The sequence below is a fragment of the Tursiops truncatus genome, chromosome 15 (genome assembly GCF_011762595.2).
Source record: "Tursiops truncatus isolate mTurTru1 chromosome 15, mTurTru1.mat.Y, whole genome shotgun sequence".
Lineage (NCBI taxonomy): Eukaryota > Metazoa > Chordata > Mammalia > Artiodactyla > Delphinidae > Tursiops > Tursiops truncatus.
In genome coordinates, this window is record NC_047048.1 from 5,112,831 (window position 1) to 5,130,107 (window position 17,277).

Consider the following 17,277-nt stretch of genomic DNA (forward strand, 5'->3'; position numbering starts at 1 on the left):
CAATATGAAATAGGTTATTTGAATAGACCTATAATCATTGAAGAAATGGAGTTTGCAACTTAAAAACTCTCAAAAAGAGTCCCCAGGCTTAGACAGTTTGACCAGAGCATTCTACAAAACGACTAAAGATGAATTAATGCCAGTTCTACACAATATTTTCTAGAAAATAGGAGGGAACACTTCCTAACTCATTTTATGAAGCCAGTATTACCCCGATACCAAAACCTGACAAAGTGCAAAAAGGAAAACTGTAGACCAATATCTGTCATCGATGTTGATGCAGAAATTCTAACCAAAATATTAGCAAATATATAAAAAGTTATATATCATGACCAATTGGAATTTATTCCAGGAATGCTAGTCTGATTCAGTATTTGAAAATCAGTCAGTGTAATCCACCATAATTACTGGGTAAAGAAGAAACATCACATGATCCTGTCAGTTGATGGAGAAAAACATTTGACAAAACTCCACACTAATTCATGATAAAAACTCTTTGAAAACTAGAATTAGATGAGAATCTCCACTTATTAAAGAACATCTACAAAAAATCTACATCTAGCATCATACTTAATGGTGAAAGACTGAATGCTTTTATCCCTAAGATCAAGAAAGACGTAGATGTTCGCTCTCATCCCTGCTATTCAATGAGAGCCAGAAGTTCTAACTAGCTCAATAAGGCAAGAAAAGGAAACATTCAGAAGCCTGCAGATCAGAAAGAAAGACCTAAGTGTCTGTGTTAATATGCAGAAAATGTTTATGCAGCAAATCCCAAGTAATCTCCGAAAAAAAAAAATCCCCTAGAACTAGTAAGAGAGAATTCAGCAAGGTTGCAGGATGCATGGTCAACATACAAAAGTCAGTTTTATTTCTGTGTACTATCAATGAACATGTGGAAACCAACTTTTAAATAAAATAACTTTTATATTCACTCAAAAACAAAAAAGAAATACTTAAGTACATGTACAGGACTTGTATGCTGAAAACTATAGAAACTGATGAAAGAAATCAAGGTCTAAATAAACAAAGAGACATACCATATTCATGGGTTGGAAGATTCGTGAAGATGTCCGTTCTTCCCAGTCAGATTCCTGCAATTCCTATCAAAATCCCAGCAAGATTTTAAAAACCTATATACAAGATTATTCTAAAATTATATATAAAGGCAAAAGTAGGATAGCCGAAACAATTATGAAAAATAAGAATAAAAATTGGAGGAATCATTTGACTCAATTTCAAGACCTTATATAGCTACATAATTAGGACTGTTTTTGGCAGAGAGATAGACAAAACTCAACAGTAAAAAACAAAAATAAACAAAAGACATCAAGTGACACCAAAGAGGATCTGTGGATAGCAATGAAAAGATCAACATCATTAGCTAGGGTAATTACGATCATGATGAGAGAACACTTCACAAGTATTAGGAAAGCTAAAATAAAATAGCAACAATACCAGATGCTGGTGAGGATGTGGAGAAACTGGATCTCTCACACATTGCTGGTGGGAATGTAAAATGGTACAGCCACTTTGGAAAATAGTTTGAGAGTTTGTTAAAAAACTAAACATACGCTTACCACTGTATGTATTAGTCAACGTACTCCAGAGAAACAGAGCCGGTAGAATCTGTAGATAGATGGATGGATGGATGGATGGATGGATGGATGGATGGATGGATGGATGGATGGATAGATAGATAGGTAGATGGATGGATAGATAGATACATAGATGAATGGATAGAGGGATGGATGGATGGATAGAGAGGTAGAGAGAGAGATGGATGGATGGAGAGATAGATGGATGGATGGATGGATAGCGAGAGAGAGATAGATGGATGGATAGGTAATTTATTTTAGGGAAATGGCTCATGCAGTTATGGAGACTGGTAAGTCTGCAGGGTGGACCAGCAGGCTGGAGACCCAGAGCAGAACCACTGTTCAGTTCATGTCCAAAGGCCATCTGCTGGCAGAATTCCTTCTTCACTGGGTGAGGCTAGTCTTTGTTCTTTGGACAAAGCCCACCCACATTTTGGAGCACCGTCTGCTCTTACTGAAAGTCCACTGATTTAAATGATGATCTCATCCAAAAACACCCTCACAGAAGTGTCCAGAATAGTGTTTGACCAAATATCTGCACTGTGGCTCAGCCAGGTTGACAGAGAATTAACCGTCACGTCTTGTAACCCAGCTGTTGCTCTCCTCGGCATCTATCACATAGAAATGAAAACTTACTTCCATGCAAAATCTCTTGTGTGATTATTTATAGCGGCTCTATTTATAGTAGCCTCAAACTGGAAAAACTAAAATGCCCTCTATAGGTGACCGGTTAAACAAACTATGGTCCATCCAGCCATGGAATCCTGCTCAGTAGTAGAAGGGAAGGGACTGCTGATGCAGGCAGTGACTCGGATAATCTGGAGGGCATTGTGTTGAGTGAAAAAAATCAATCTCAGAAGGCCACATACTGTGTGATTTCACTTACATAGTATTCTCAAAATGAGAACATTATAGAAAAGGAGACCAGGTTCGTGGTTGCCAGGGCTGAGGAATGGTTGGGGGCGGCGGCAGTGTGACTATAAAGGGGTAGCAGAAAGGGGTAGCATGGGAGGTCTTCGTGGTGGGGGGCAGTTCTGCATTTCTGTTGAGTGGTGGTTGCACAAATCCACACATGTTGATAACAGGACTTGCAAGCCACACACACACCGCACCCTAGTGTCAGGGCCCTACTTTGGGGTTGCACTGATTGTGTCAGGTGTCACCAGTGGGAAAAACTGGATGAAGGGGACATGGGACCTCTTTGCACTATCTTTGCAACTTACTCTTAATTCATTATTGCTTCAGAATAAAGTTTTGAAGTTTAAAAAGCCATTTTGGCATATCTTTTTTTTTTAACTTTGTTTTAGACAAAATATTTTCCAGAAAGAGTTTGTGTACTGTGATTTATGAAAATAGTATATAAGCTAGATAGCCTAAGAGGTAAACTGAGTATTTTATTATGTGGATTGAAAGTGCTCATGGAATATAGTTTGCCTTCTTTTAAATGATGCTTCAAAATGATATCTATAAAGTTAAATTACTAAAGTTAAAGATTCTTATGTTAGGAGATGTTTTAATTTGTGAAAATGTTCGCCTGATTGGCTTTGAATTACTTAATCATTACATGACTTAGAATACATCTGTTAAATAGAATCTTAATTGTGCTCTTTTCAGTTGATTATATTTAAATCGTTAAGAATGTTAAATTTGCGGTTACTGTTTGAACAATTTTACTAGCCTGCTCCCTCATGAACAATGCTATGACTTTTATTTTTACCAGTATTCTTCAACATCCAAATATTCTTCAGTGTGTTGGACAGTGTGTAGAAGCAATCCCCTATCTTCTGGTGTTTGAGTTCTGTGACTTGGTAAGTTTTCAGTAGAAATTCAAAGTCAAGTATTCAGAAGTTTTTACCAAAGTGTTTTTGACAGATAGAAATGCTGGATGAGGGACTGCTTTCACTTCTGTCCCAGGTAGTTAATTCCAAAGAAAAATTATTAATAAACTTGATATATTAGCTTTCCGTGGGTTATATTATAGTAACCCCCCCCAAATCTCAGTGGCTGATAAGAGCAAAGTGATTCTCATTGGCTCTGGGTCAGCTTCAGCTCTGTTCCAGGCTATGTTCACCTCTAACCCAGGGTCAGTGTTTTATTCTATCTGTAGATGCTGGGGAGAAAAACGTGTATTCTGGTGATCTGTACAGTATGTCTGTATGGATCTTTTGGGTCAAGTTTATGAGGCTGTTCAAATCTCCTGTATCCTTCTGATTTGTGGGGAGGGGGCAGGGACAGAGGGAGCCTGGGTCAGTTTTCTGTCAGTTATTGAGAGGCATGTTAAAATTTCCTGCTCTGATTATGGATTTCCCTTATTTTTCCTTATAGTTCTAGTTCTAGTTGTTTTGCTTTGTACATTTTGATACCCCGCTGTGTTGTCAGGGATCCAAATTTAGAGTTGATATAACTTCCCTTAATTTGAAACTTTTATCATTATGAATGCAATCTCTTTAAGATTAAAAGCATTACTGAGGATTAAGTCTATTTTTATTGATGTTAATGTAGTTAGGCCAGCTTTCTTTTGGTTAGAATTTGCCTGGTTTATCTCTGTCAGTCCTCTTCTCTGGTTGACATCTCTTGTAAATAGCTTACGGTTAGAACTTTATTAACCTGTCAGTCTCGGTCACTTAACATGGAACAGGTCATCCATTTATGTTTATTGTACCTATGAGATATTTGGAATGTTATGTGCCTGTTGTGTATTATTTTTCTTACCTGTTTCAACTTTTCTTTTTTGCTTTTTTTCTAGCCTTCTTTTAGATTCTTGAATTTTTTTGTTTGTTTCAGTTTTCCCCATCTACTGTTTTAGATACTGTTTCTTAATTTTGTGTATGGTTACACTAGAAGTTACAACATGCATATTTAGTGTAACAAGGTCTAAAATTAATCAATATTTTAATCCTTCTCCAGAGATGCTGGGACCTCATCAAGCTCTCTCTCCATGTAAAGAAACCAGAGTTAATCCTACTTTTCTGTGCCCTCCCCACGTTTCCCCCGTCGTGGAGGGTGCTTCCTGATTGAACACTTGGTGTAGAAAGGCAGCGTGCTGTTCTCAAGGGACCCAGAGAGAAAACTGGCCATTGTCCTCTAGGCCTCCTACTTAGAGGGAGCAGACATGTGATAATTGCCATTTAGCCTGATTATTTAATAGAGTCACGAGAACGAAGAGGAAGGAGTTCGCAAGGATGTTTCTCATAGTTTTATTGCGTAGCTGGTTTTGATTATCTCAGAATTATCAGAGCTGGTATGTATGACCTTACTTATCATGATATGAAAATAACTCCTTTTAGTCTAGCTCTTGGTGACCAGTATGATAGGTGACACAGCAGGTGAGGAAAGAAGACCAAAGATGCATTTTTATGTGATAAGACAAGTCTGCTTGTCAGAGTTCTGCTTTTCTGAGACATTTAATGGTATCTTTTTTGAGTCCCTAAGCTCCTGATATTGATTATAAGTAACAGTGGGAACGTTCTTTATGAGTGACTGTAGCAGAAATAACAGCAGAACCACCATCTTCTTGAAGTAGCACGTTCCCAGGCTAATCGAGGTGGTTTATAAAACTAGCTCATGTACTTTGGCATTTTCTTATTCTTTACCCTGTTTGTCCATTCCTGAAAGTTTTACTAGACAATGTTGGTGTTTTTCCTGGAATAGTAAAAGCTTAATGTTTCTTCCAAGTGGGTTCAGGTAATGGGTTTAGTTTTAGTGCTGTTCTAATTTGTTTTTGCTTTTGTTTTTTTTTTTAATTTTATTTATTTATTTTTGGCTACATTGGGTCTTGGATGCTGCGCGCGGGCTTTCTCCAGTTGTGGCGAGCGGGGGATACTCTTCATTGCGGCGCGTGGGCTTCTCATTGCAGTGGCTGCTCTTTGTTGTAGAGCACAGGCTTAGTTGCTCCTCCGCATGTGGGATCTTCCCGGACCAGGGCAGGAACCTGAGTCCCCCACATTGGCAGGCGGATTCTTAACCACTGTGCCACCAGGGAAGTCCCCAACATTCTTTTCATAGAATTTTTCCCTCATACTTTTCTATCTCAGATTTAAATGCGTATTCTCCAAGTACTGACACTAGACTAAGTATTCAGAATATACATATTTACTTACCTACATTTCTGTTGGCTTTCATCTTTTGAGATGAAGATTATGGATACAGCCCTCCAGAATTAGGAAATGTGACTTCTTGAAACACATTTTATGTGACTCTGCTAAGTCATGTTCACTCTCCTCAGTCACTCCTGAAGGCTGAACATCTGGAAAGAGCCCATCCCCACCAAAAGCTTTCACTGGCGGTGAGAGCTTAATAGCCGTTTTTATTTAAGTGCACTGCCCAAGGGTACATTGATCAATAGTAAAATTGAAAAACAATAATTTTCCTCCCCGAAATTAAACTGGAATTTCCACAAGATCTGGCAGTTTCACTTCTAGGTACATATATCCAAACAGTTGGGAGCAGGGTCTCATTTTCATGCCCGTGTTCACAGCAGCATTATTCACAGTAGCCACGAGGCAGAAGCAGCCCAGGTGTCCATCAGTGGTTGAACAAATAAAATTGGGTCTATCCATACACTGGAGTATTATTCAGCCTTAAAAAGGAAGGAAATTCTGCCACATGCTGCAATATGGAAGAACCTTGGGGTCATTATGCTCAGTGAAAGAAGCTAAGTCACAAAAACACAGATACTGTAGGATTCCACTCATATGAGGTCCCTGGAGTGGTCAGACTCACGGAGACAGAAGGTAGAAGGGTGGGTGCCGGGGGCTGGCGGGAGGAGGGGATGGGGGAATTAGTGTTTAATGGGGACAGACGTTCAGTTTGGGAAGATGAAGAGAGTTCTGTGGATGGACGGTGGTGATGGCTGCACAGCAGTGTGAATGTACTTGATGCCACTGAACTGTACACTTAGAAACACTGAAGGGTGGTGATTTTATGTTGCGTGGTTCTTACCACACAAAAGACATTGGTAATTACCTGCTATTATGGAAGGGGCTGTACCGCTGTTAACTCTACTTGGAGGAGGCTGGTATGCCCTTGGGAAATCTGTCAGTCCGCACTTGGAATGTCCAGCCTCATGTCAAGGTAAAGGCCGTTAACCCAGGGAGCCCCCAGCCTTGCCAGGCAGTGAGGTCACATTTATCTCCGAGGGCAGTTTCGTTCTCATCATCTCTGGACCCTAGTAAGTTGCAGAGGGACCAGCTCCTGAGCAGCAAGGGCTGGGCCTCGACCGGGGACACTGGCCTCAGTGTCCCCGGGGCTCAGTTAGGTCCTCAGGGCTCAGTGTGTGCAGAGACCAGGTAGCAGAAACGGTCAGCTCGTGTCAGGCCCATGAGCCATAGAGGTGCCTTCCTGCCTGGACTGCAGGGACGTTCCCAGCACACCCCAAAGCCTGGCTTCACCTGAGCCCTGCTCCCAGCCTGGATGCCCCAGAACCCTCCCAGAAAGAGGCCAGACTGAGCAGAGGGGCGTCATTCAGGGCAAAAGCACCTTCTGGCCAGGGTCCAGAGGCCAGAGGCCTGTAGCCCAGGATTGGTAATCAGCAACTGCAGGCACAGTGAAAGGAGCCACTATCTTCACATGTTCTTAGTAGGTCAGGAGCTATTGAGTGAACATTGGCCTTTTCCGTCGTCACCAGGCAGTGACCATGCTCAGCGATAACATCGTTTAAGGAGAAAGGAGAGAATATTTTCACACTTACTTAAGTCATTCCTTGTGAGATGGAATTACCAGTCTCTGAAAAGCACTTTATCTTAGAATTTTTATGAAAGAAAATGAAAACTCTTCTGAGTTTGGTAGCTGGACCAGAGTCACCGATGTGTACTGCTGATGGTGCAGTGTTCGTGAGGGGAGAGATCACTGCAGGGTGTTGTGTGTAACTTGTGGCCATAGGAGGTACACTGTGCTCTCACACGTCTATGCGGGCAAGAGTGTTTGGGGGTAAGGGTCACTCAACAGAAACGTATGAGCACCTGTTGAGTACAAAGAGCTGTGCCCAGTGCTCTCAGGAGCACGGGTGAGTCACCCTGACCCTGCCTTTTCTGCCTGTAGAGCCAAGCGGGCCTGCCTTCAGATGCTGGTCCTGCCACTTACTTGTGTATCACCTTGGAGAGTTACCTGACCTCTTTAAGCCTCAGTGTAGACATCTGTAAAATGGGAGTGATACTGCCCACCCTGTAGGCATAGTAGGTGCTCAGGAAGTAGTAGTTATTTTTATTCAGTTTTAGTTTCTTAATTGATCATAATTTAAAGGTTTGAGTAGTTCTGTGTAGCAATTCTAACTAGGCTCACTGGCTCCTTTGGGAAGGCTTCACAAAAGAAGTGGTGTTTGGTCTGAGTGTGGACAGGTGGGTGGATGGACTTTCCTCCGCAGGAAAGCGTCATAGGAACAGCGTGAGCCAGGCAGGGTAGCTCAACTGTGCGTGTGGACCGGGGTGGGGGGTGGGGCGATAGATGGTCCCACAGTGGGTGGCGTGGGGACCGGGTGAGAGAGCACTGTGTTAGGAGAGGCTGGGTGGCATCCGCTGGGAAAGATCAGCTGGAAAGGTGACAAGCCGAGACCAACTGCTTGGAGGCCAGACTGCAGGCCCAGGTAAAGACAAGGAAGTAGATCACCTCCACTCCGTCTTATCTCCCATGACAGTCAGCAGTTTCTTCCTCTGTCACCGGACTCCGAAGCAAGAGATGATAGTCTTTTCTTTGCAAGGGAGCGATCTTGGTGTCGTATGCAGATTTCCACAGTCCTCTGCGGGCCGGGCTTGCTCCAGCCGCTCAGGAGAGACAGGGAGGCAGGGTCCCGGGCTCCCAAGGCTGTGGGAAGCTTGTCCGCTGCCCACACAGGGGTGGCGGTGTGAGGAGGGAGGGCTCTGACCTGTGCCAGGCCTTGTGCTGGGCCTGAGGTGTTTGCTTCTCCTTCACTGAGTCTTCTTGCCTCAGTCTTCTTCGTTTTACAGATTAGAAAACCGGGCTGCAAGAGATGAAGGGCCTCTCGGGCCCACACCCATGCCCAACCTCAGGACCAGGCTTTCTGTCTTCTCTTCTTTGGTTAGTTGACTTGCCTGATGTCACATGATTGCTTGTGGCAAAGTGGGGATTTTAACTGATGGCTTAATTTTATTCTGTGTACTTCTATATCAGGTAGTTTAATGGCTGTACGTTTGTCTTCCACCAGTGGGAAGCCTCCATTTTCGAACTGGCCTTTTGTACAGAAAACGCCTAGTCCATGTCCGTGTCTTATGTGTAAATGAGTTCGTTACATAAGCCCATGCACTGGGGCCCTCCCAGGCATACAGAGATGGGTGATGTGTCTCTGCCACTCGGGACAGGGAGTAGAAAAGAAAGGACATGGGCTTACTGTGGAACAGAGGTGCACGTGGACGGTGTCTCTCACTCGGAGCCAGCGGGAGGGACACGTGCAGAGCAATGACACGGCGTCATCAGGCTTGGAAGGGGGGTGGCTGGTGGGGGCGCCACATCCCCGGCCCTGCCAGTGGCTCCCTTCCCCACACGTGGCTGCTGCCCTGGGCCCCGAGGCCCTGGCTCTTTGTGAAAATAGATCCGGGCCTTGGTGATGGGTTGGATGTGGGCGTCTCGAGAGAGAGCAAACTCAAGAATGAGGACTTTGGTTTTGGCCTGATCCACTGGGAAAGCGGTGATGCCATTTCCTGAGATGGAGCAGATCGTCGGAGCTTTGCACTGGGCGTGTTAGGTTTGAGGTGCCTCTCAGGGCATCTAGGGAAGGGTGTCAAGTCCGCAGCTGGACAGATGAGTCTGGGGCTCAGGAGGTGGAGGGGTCTGAGTCAGAGAAATGTATGAGAGATGATTTTCAAAGCCACAGGGTGATAGAGTCACCCGGAATGAGTGTCACGGTGAGGAGGGATGAGGACCACAGGCAGAGCCCTGGGCGTGCCGACGCCCACAGACCAGTAAGAGGGGGAAGGTCCAGCACAGGGGCCCCAGAAAGGAGTGGCCAGTGAGCTCGGAAGAAAGCCAGGAGACCGGTGGGGAAGGAAGGAACGGACCCCTCACTTGGTCCTGCCCAGCAGGAGCAGCTAGAGCCCAGCCTGTTGGGGGGCGAGGGGTTCGAGAGAGATTGGGGGGCCAGGAGGCAGGCCAGCCAGCGCAGACCCAGCTTTTGAGGCGTCTGTCTGTGAAGAGGGGAGGGAAGTGGGGTGGGAGCGGGAACCGGGTTTGGAGGCAGAGGGCGCTTGCTGGTTCTTTGTGGGATTCACCTGAGAGGTATTTGAGCAGAGAAGGGATGGGCTCAGGGAGAATAATCCGTGATAACAGAAGGTGCTGTGCAGGTGTGGATGTTGGGGGGTGGGGCGGGACTCAAGTGGTGGAGGGAAAAGTAGGCGCAGTCAGAGGGCTTGAGGGAGTTAAGAAACCCTCGGGCTGGGGGCGTTCCCAGGGCTCCCGCCCTACCTCCCTGTTTCACTTTGTCGGTGGACACCGAGCACACGCGGCTGTTGCTGCCATTCTTTCCTCCTTTCACTCAGATTTTTTTTTTTTTAAATCTTTAAAATTTTCGGCTGCGTTGGGTCTTCATTGCCGTGCGCGGGCTTTCTCTAGTTGCGGCGAGCGGGGGCTACTCTTTGTTGCGGAGCACGGGCTTCTCACTGCGGTGGCTTCTCTTGCTGCAGAGCACAGGCTCTAGGTGTGCGGCCTTCAGTAATTGCGGCTCTACTGAACCTAGAGCACAGGTTCAGTAGTTGTGGAGCACAGGCTCAGTAGTTGTGGCGCACGGGCTCAGTAGTTGTGGCGCACAGGCTTAGTTGCTCTGCGGCATGTGGGATCTTCCCGGACCAGGGCTCAAACCCGTGTCCCCTGTACTGGCAGGCGGATTCTTAACCACTGCGCCACCAGGGAAGTCCTCAGATTTTTGTTTAAAAACATAAATTTTCCTCTGAAATCCTTCTATTAAATGTATAAACAACTAATTTTTCAGTTAGAAAGCTATTTACTTGTTGGGTTTTTACGTTGTATTGGAGTTCATTCATTGTTCTCAGTGTCCTGTGAAAAGCTGGCCGAAGCCCTCATGGCAGCTGATGCTGGGATTTATGGGGGCCCTTGTGAGTAACCCTCTAAAGGTCTTCGAGTGACTCATTCCAAGAAGTCGGCCAAGGGGCCCGCTCTGGTATCTGAGATCTCAGTGTAAGCACTTTGCTGCCATCTAGTGTCATACATTTTTCTTTTTGAGTATTTTGCAGAGGGGCGCAGTTTGGGGAGGATCTGAGAAATTTTTAAAACTTGGATAAAGGAAACTTTATTTTAGTTCAGAATACATTGCTGTTCTCAGTGTTTTTCTCTTCAAATAATGGACCAAAGTAATAATCCCTGTCTACTCACTAGGCATCATTAAAACATAAATAAAATAAGCCAGATATCTAAATACAGCTTTACCTGTTTTGGATAGAATGAGTCAATTTTTAGTACTTATATAATATAAATTTTTTTCTGTAATTAAAGATTTTATGCTGATTTTTCTTTCAAATGGTGGTGCCAGGAGAGCTCTGAGGCTCTTTGTAGAACACAGAAGGAGTCCCTCCCAACCCATCACAGGCCTCATCCTTGCGAAACAGTCATGGGCTCCTCAGTAATCGCTCATGTTTACTCCCCAGGTTAGAGACGTCTTTTCTGGGGTCGCGCTCACTTTGCGCCCCCCCCCCCCCAGTGCGGGTTGGGAGAGGCCTTTAGTGTTTGTCAAGCTGGAAGCTTCCAGAGCGTTAGCAGTCTGAAGCAAAATCCCCTTCTGTTCATTATACTTTATCTTCTAGTGAAATCTGGGGAGTGGCCTGTTGTGGGGAGAAGATAACTTTAGAACAGTGAGTGGTAAGGAATATGCTTTAGGGAACCTTGAAAAATAACTACACCCACTCTGCCGTTCCTGCCTTCATGGCCAAAGTCACTTGGGAAGTACTTGCTGTTTGCCCGAAGCTTCTGTTTGTTTTGAGAAGTGGCCAGATGCAGCACAGCACAGCCCTACTTTTGTGTGAGGGTAGTTTTTTCCTTAGATGGGTATTGCAAGAAAGGGGTTAGACAAATGCATTTAAGTGGTCATTTCACTGGTAATGTAAGTAAACTTCAGCTCTTCGTTTTCATATTTCGTTTCCATATGAACTACCTTACGAAAATCCCATCAGCCTGTAGCCTGGTGCTTTTTGCTGGAGTTTTTCTGGGTTAATTTAATTGTCGCCCAAAGCTGGGTTTATTCCCACCACTCCCATGCTGGACAGAGCCTAGCCTGGGTGAAGGTGGGGTTGGCACGGGGAGGGGCATGTATTTTTAAAGGGGAAGAAAAGGTGTCTGTTTCTCCGCTGGAGCAGCTTGTAATTGCTAGGGGAGCAAAAGGGGAAAGCACCACGTTCTCAAAGAAATAGGAGGATGGTGGCGTGGGCGAGCACACACCTTGGTCCTGAGGGGAGCAGCTGCTGCCCTGGCAGAGCAGTTCACTAAGTTTGGGAGACTCCTCCACAGCTGTGTGATTGGCTTGAATTTACTGGACACTCATTCTTATAGAATAATCGATTTGATCTACGTGCTAATTTGGTTCACTCACCAAATAGAGTTTTCTTGGCAAGTTGGTAAACTGTAGAAGTGCAGCCCCACTGTTTGTTAGCTCTGTGGCCTTGGGCAAAGTTCTTAACCTCCCGAAGCCTATTCCACATCTGGAAAGTGTTTTAAATTGTGAGAGTTATTTGAGGGCAGCAGGTGTGGAAACTCCCAGAACAGTGCTTGGCAAACGTTTGAAAGCCCCGGTGGTAACAGTTATTGATATCAACATTATCGTTCATATTAAGATGATGGAAACTGGGAATGAAAGCAAATTTAGGTTCTTGGTGTGGACCTAGAAGTTACATTAGAATGTATTTATTATTCAGTGTGGACAAATGCTAGTAAAGGAATATTGTGTTTTAAAGTTTAATTCTGGGAGGAATTTGCTATCTTCAGTAGCAGTTATGAGAAATGTATCAGAATCTTTAATAGGTTGAGAAAAATTTCCTTCCTCTGGAGTCTTTTTTGACTCAGATGTAAAGAAAAGTGAAAGCTGTTGACTTGCTTTCTAAATTTTATTAACTGATTATATAAAGCTTAAACTTGGAATTAAAGCACATCAATAAATACTTAATCATGTGGTAAGCAGAATGTGGAAGATTGCCTCAAAAGTGTATTTCCCAAAAGAGATACACTATCCCCCAAGACATACAGCCCTAAAATTAAAGTCATGAAACAAAAACAGGATAAGATAGGGGAGTCCTGTGCGAATATGTGGGGTACTCGGCATTGAAACGTGTGCTGGGTGTCTAAATGTGAATTTGCCCATTTTCCTGCCCGTGCTGCTGTCCTTTGAACAGGCTTATTTAAATTAACATCACAAATTTTTCTGGAGTGGCTAGAATGCACTTTCTCGCAGTGGTCTCTGGGCAACACAGGGCCCTGGGGAAGCTGGCGGAGAACTGAAGCAGTTACCGGCGCTGAGAGTACTTTTTCTTCCTCTTCCCCCCGTTTTTCTTTCCTCATCTCCCTCTCTGTTGCTCATGAGTGCTTTGGTGGTGGCCTTTGTGGTGTGATGTTCTCCTGGGATCCCTGAAGGTGGTGTGACTGGCACTTCTTTTACTCTCCATCTCATCTCTTAGTTACCTGGAAATTTCTGTACTTCTGCACTCAGATTGTGCATTATTGCCAATTTATCTTTTTTAACTGTTGTTATCTCTGTGTTTATATAACAAAGGTAAACTAATGTTTAATTTAGAATGATCCTAAAAGGAGAATAGTGTTTTCTCTACCTTTGAAGTATTTGGTTGGAATTGCTTTCTTGTAATTTCAAACTTGTTCAGGGTGAGCTTATTCTTTATTAAGCTCAAATCGAAATAATTTCCAATAAGTAATCTTAGCCATCTCGGTCAGCTGAGGCGTGTGTGGAGATGCCTGTTTGTTCCCCCGGTCCTCTTTGGAAACTGACCTGGGCTGGTTTCCGCAGGGCGATCTGAAGGCTTACCTGCGCGGCGGCGAGCCCGAGCCGGCGCGGGGGGACGCGCAGACCATGCTGCTGCAGAGGCTGGCGTGCGAGATCGCGGCGGGGCTGGCGGCCATGCACAAGCGGCACTTCCTGCACAGGTGGGTCCCTCTGCTCGCGTGCACCTCCCGCACTGCTGACCCCAAAAGTGTGGGAAGAGGCCCTGCAGGATGCTCAAGGAGGACTGGCTGTAACGTGAACTCTCGATGTATAAACAAGGTGTCCACTCCTGCCCAGTGTCAGAATAAGGGTTGAGCTGGGCTCCATTTAAACCAATTCCCGGGGAACAGAGTGCCTTAATACAGCCTGAGGCCTAGAAATTAGTCCCAGAATTTCAAAGAATGCGAAAGAGTGCAGAGGGAACAGTTCCGGTCTTGCATCCTCCTCCTGTCAGCTTCAGGCTCCGGTTCTACCCGCTGGCTTTCACGGCGTGGCCCACCTCCCATTCCGGAGATGGGAAGACGGGATCTGAAGGGCTGACATCATCTTCTCATAGAAGGTCACAGCACTGGTCTCCGACCAACGCCACCCAGGCCAGGCTGAGGGTGATCGGGGGTTGTGTGTGAGCAGCACAGTGGTCGGGATAACACGTTTCTGTCCAAGCCTTTCTGTTCCTACTTGAATAGCTGCAGCTCTCTGGAGTGCATCGTATCTTGTTCAGATCGTCAGTGTAATTTCCGTAATTAAAACAACAAAGGGCTTTGAGTCCTGTCTGAGATGATGATTCTGTGAATAGTCTTTTGAGCTCTGATTTATGTTTAAAATTATTTCTCAGGTCTTTGGACAAAACCGGGCAGTGTCTCTTTAGTTGACTTTAAGTCATTTAACTCTTAACAATCCAAAGACCTGAAAAGGAGCACCTGTGTGTACCCACATGGAGGGTGTCTATGAAGCATTATATATTTTTTAAAGCAGGTTGCACAGGAATATATTTATGACAACGTTAAAAAAAAAAGCTTGTATTTGTAGGGGTGTGTGTGTGTGTGTGTGTGTGTGTGTGTGTGTGTGTGTGTGTGAACAGACATGGAAAAATACCTATCAAATTCTCAACATTACTTCAGGGTGGGAAGAAGGAAAATTAACATTTTTCTTACACATCTATCTTGTCTGACTTGCATAGTGAGCAAATCATTCTGATAAAGTGCTTTTTAAGAGACCAGAAGATCATGAGTTTCTTCAGGCCCAAGGCAGAAACCCTTACACAAAAGTTCAAAATATAAAGATCTATTTGTTTTATAATGGAGAAGTCTTATATTTTGTTTTTTAACTTCATGACAGGTTAATTCCCAGCATATTTGTATTGTTAATCTTTTGTGAAACACAGATGATTATTACCTAATACTTGGTGTAGGAATTTTTAGATTTTGGAGAATGGAGCATTTAAAAAGAATATCATATCAGAATCAGCAGCATAAAGTTATCAAAGACAGCTAGAAATTGTGTTTAAAGCCCAGGTCGGTTTCTACTCTTGTATTTTAAAAATTGGCAAAGATGTCAGAGTAACTGTTATCTTCCTGTGAGTTTCTTTAGGTTAAAGTTTTACTTAATTTAGAATCTTGTGAACTTTAGAACAAATAAAGTTGATAAATTTACTCACGTGGTTTGGATTTAATTCAGGTGCATAAACTCAAGGTAAAGAAAATTCTTGGAACCATTGACAACTGTTTCATTTTATTTTAAAAAGTAGCCATATTTTATGTAAAATTTCCATTTGTGGCAAAATTTTTTGCTTTATTTTTTTGTTGGTAGCACAGCGTAATAGCATCTTTTAAAAATTGAAGTATAATTGATTTACAGTATTGCATTAGTTTCACATTTACAGCATAGTGACTCAGTTATATGTATATATATATATTTCAGATTATTTGTCATTATATCAATAGGTTATTTTAAGATATTGAATACATAGTGGCGTATTTTTAAGTTGGACTTTAGAGTATTTGTTTGCTAGCTCAAAGTCAGACTTTCTGTGTTGGTTGAAAATAGAATATCCTACACGTCCAACTGGAAGCTGATCTAGTAAAGCACCCCCAATTAAATTTTATTTTTACTTATCGTCTAAGAGGAGACGTATGCCTGGGTCTCGGGTAGCCTGTGTTTCTGCAGTCAAACACGTGACATTCGTGAAGGCCGCATAAACAGCAGGAGCTGCCAGTGTGTTACGCTCCACACCATGCTGCCCTGCTGGCCAAGAGCCTGGGACTTCCTGTCCCCAGCCTGTCAGTCTTCCTGAAGGAGCAGCTCCCATGAGAAACCACCAGCTCACTGCAATGAGCTAAGTGCACGGGGCACCCAGCCCGCGGCGTGGGCCTTGTGGTGGCTCACGTAGCTGGAGACCTGTGTGACGGTGGCCTTGAGGAGTACCCAGGTGGCAGCTGTGCATGAAAGGACCTCTGTAGGATTTGCCCAGTTTTAAAGTTAAAGTTACTCGCTGCTGAGAAACACCGAGGTGACTAAGTCATCCAGCCCTAAGAGTGTGGGTGTCCAGTGTTACAGGAGCCCAGTGTTCATATAACCCAGCTTACACAGAAGGTACGTGTGAGAGGGTTAGGAAGGACTGCTGTAGACCTGTGGGCTGGCTGTGTTGTGTGTCGGGGAAGAGAAGCATGATGGGGGCTGACTTGATAAGCAGGGGTCCAAACCCTGAGCAGAGTTGCGTCTTTGTGCCACGTCAGAGTCCTCTTGCCTTAATCCTCTACCTGTATCTCTGTGAGCTGCACCCCACCTTCAGGTGGTAAGTGGCAGAGTCTCTTCACAACCCACGTAGGGGTTTTTCTTTTTAAACCTTCGTGGCTGCCAACGGCAGGTTGGTGCTGTTAAGTGGCCTCTCCTCAGCTTTACCAGTGTGAGCCACGTTCCTTAATCCTCCTGAGCCTGTTTCTTCTATGAAATGGGGATAATCTTGCCCTGAAGTGTTCTGGTCAAGATTACAGGAGGTAACGTGGGCCAAGCCCTAGAAGAGTATTCTGTAACTTTCGGTTGTTTGTTGCTCTTTTGATCAGGAATTCAGGGTCTCTGGGAGACCCTAAGTGGTAACGTAAATAGAGGAGAGGATGGTTTGGGAAGTGTCTCCAGCCACACTGGGGCGTTTCCATGAGAGCAGTCCTGGAGATGGGTACACTCTCATTCCAGTGGAAGCAGAGAACAAGTGGTGATGCTTCCTTGTGACTCGGGATGGGAAGCTGTTTAGAACCCCTTTCCTCTGTGAACGCACGCTTCCTGTGTCTGGCGGCTCTGCTCACGCGGCTGGGTCCCACTGACAGCTGAGGCCACCTCGAGCGCGCTGCCAGCCAAGGGGGACGGGGCCAGAGCTTTAGAGCCTTTCAGGGCTGGATCGCTTGGCAGCTTTGCCACTAGACCTGTTTTTCAACTTGAAGGAAGAATATACTGGGTATGTTTGTATTTCCTGACCCAAACCAGCCATTGACGTCAAGAGTTACCTCTGCCATTAAATAGTTACACCTTTGCGTTTTCCTATTCTTTAGCTTGGCATGTTATTGGCCTTCAGAGAGTGTTTATTTTTACTAATTTTGAATTGAATTATATCATCATTTAGAATCTGGATAACACTTCAATGTTTTGAAAACATTTCATATTTAAAAAAATTTTATTCTTATAAAAACCGTATGAGTTAACCCTTACAGGTTAGGCCCCCCCCTTTTTCTGACAAGGAAAAAC

At 44.4% G+C, this 17,277-nt stretch overlaps 1 protein-coding gene across 4 annotated transcripts in view; it reads left to right on the forward strand.

Annotated features, from left to right (window-relative positions):
- LMTK2 (lemur tyrosine kinase 2) overlaps positions 1–17,277 on the forward strand; it is a 173,914-nt gene that overhangs the window by 132,576 nt on the left and 24,061 nt on the right. For all 4 annotated transcript variants that reach the window (XM_019930678.3, XM_019930676.3, XM_019930677.3 and 1 more), the window contains 2 exons: positions 3,316–3,403; positions 13,564–13,700. In XM_019930678.3, the coding sequence (XP_019786237.1) occupies positions 3,316–3,403; positions 13,564–13,700 (225 nt within the window). The remainder of the gene's footprint in view (positions 1–3,315; positions 3,404–13,563; positions 13,701–17,277) is intronic.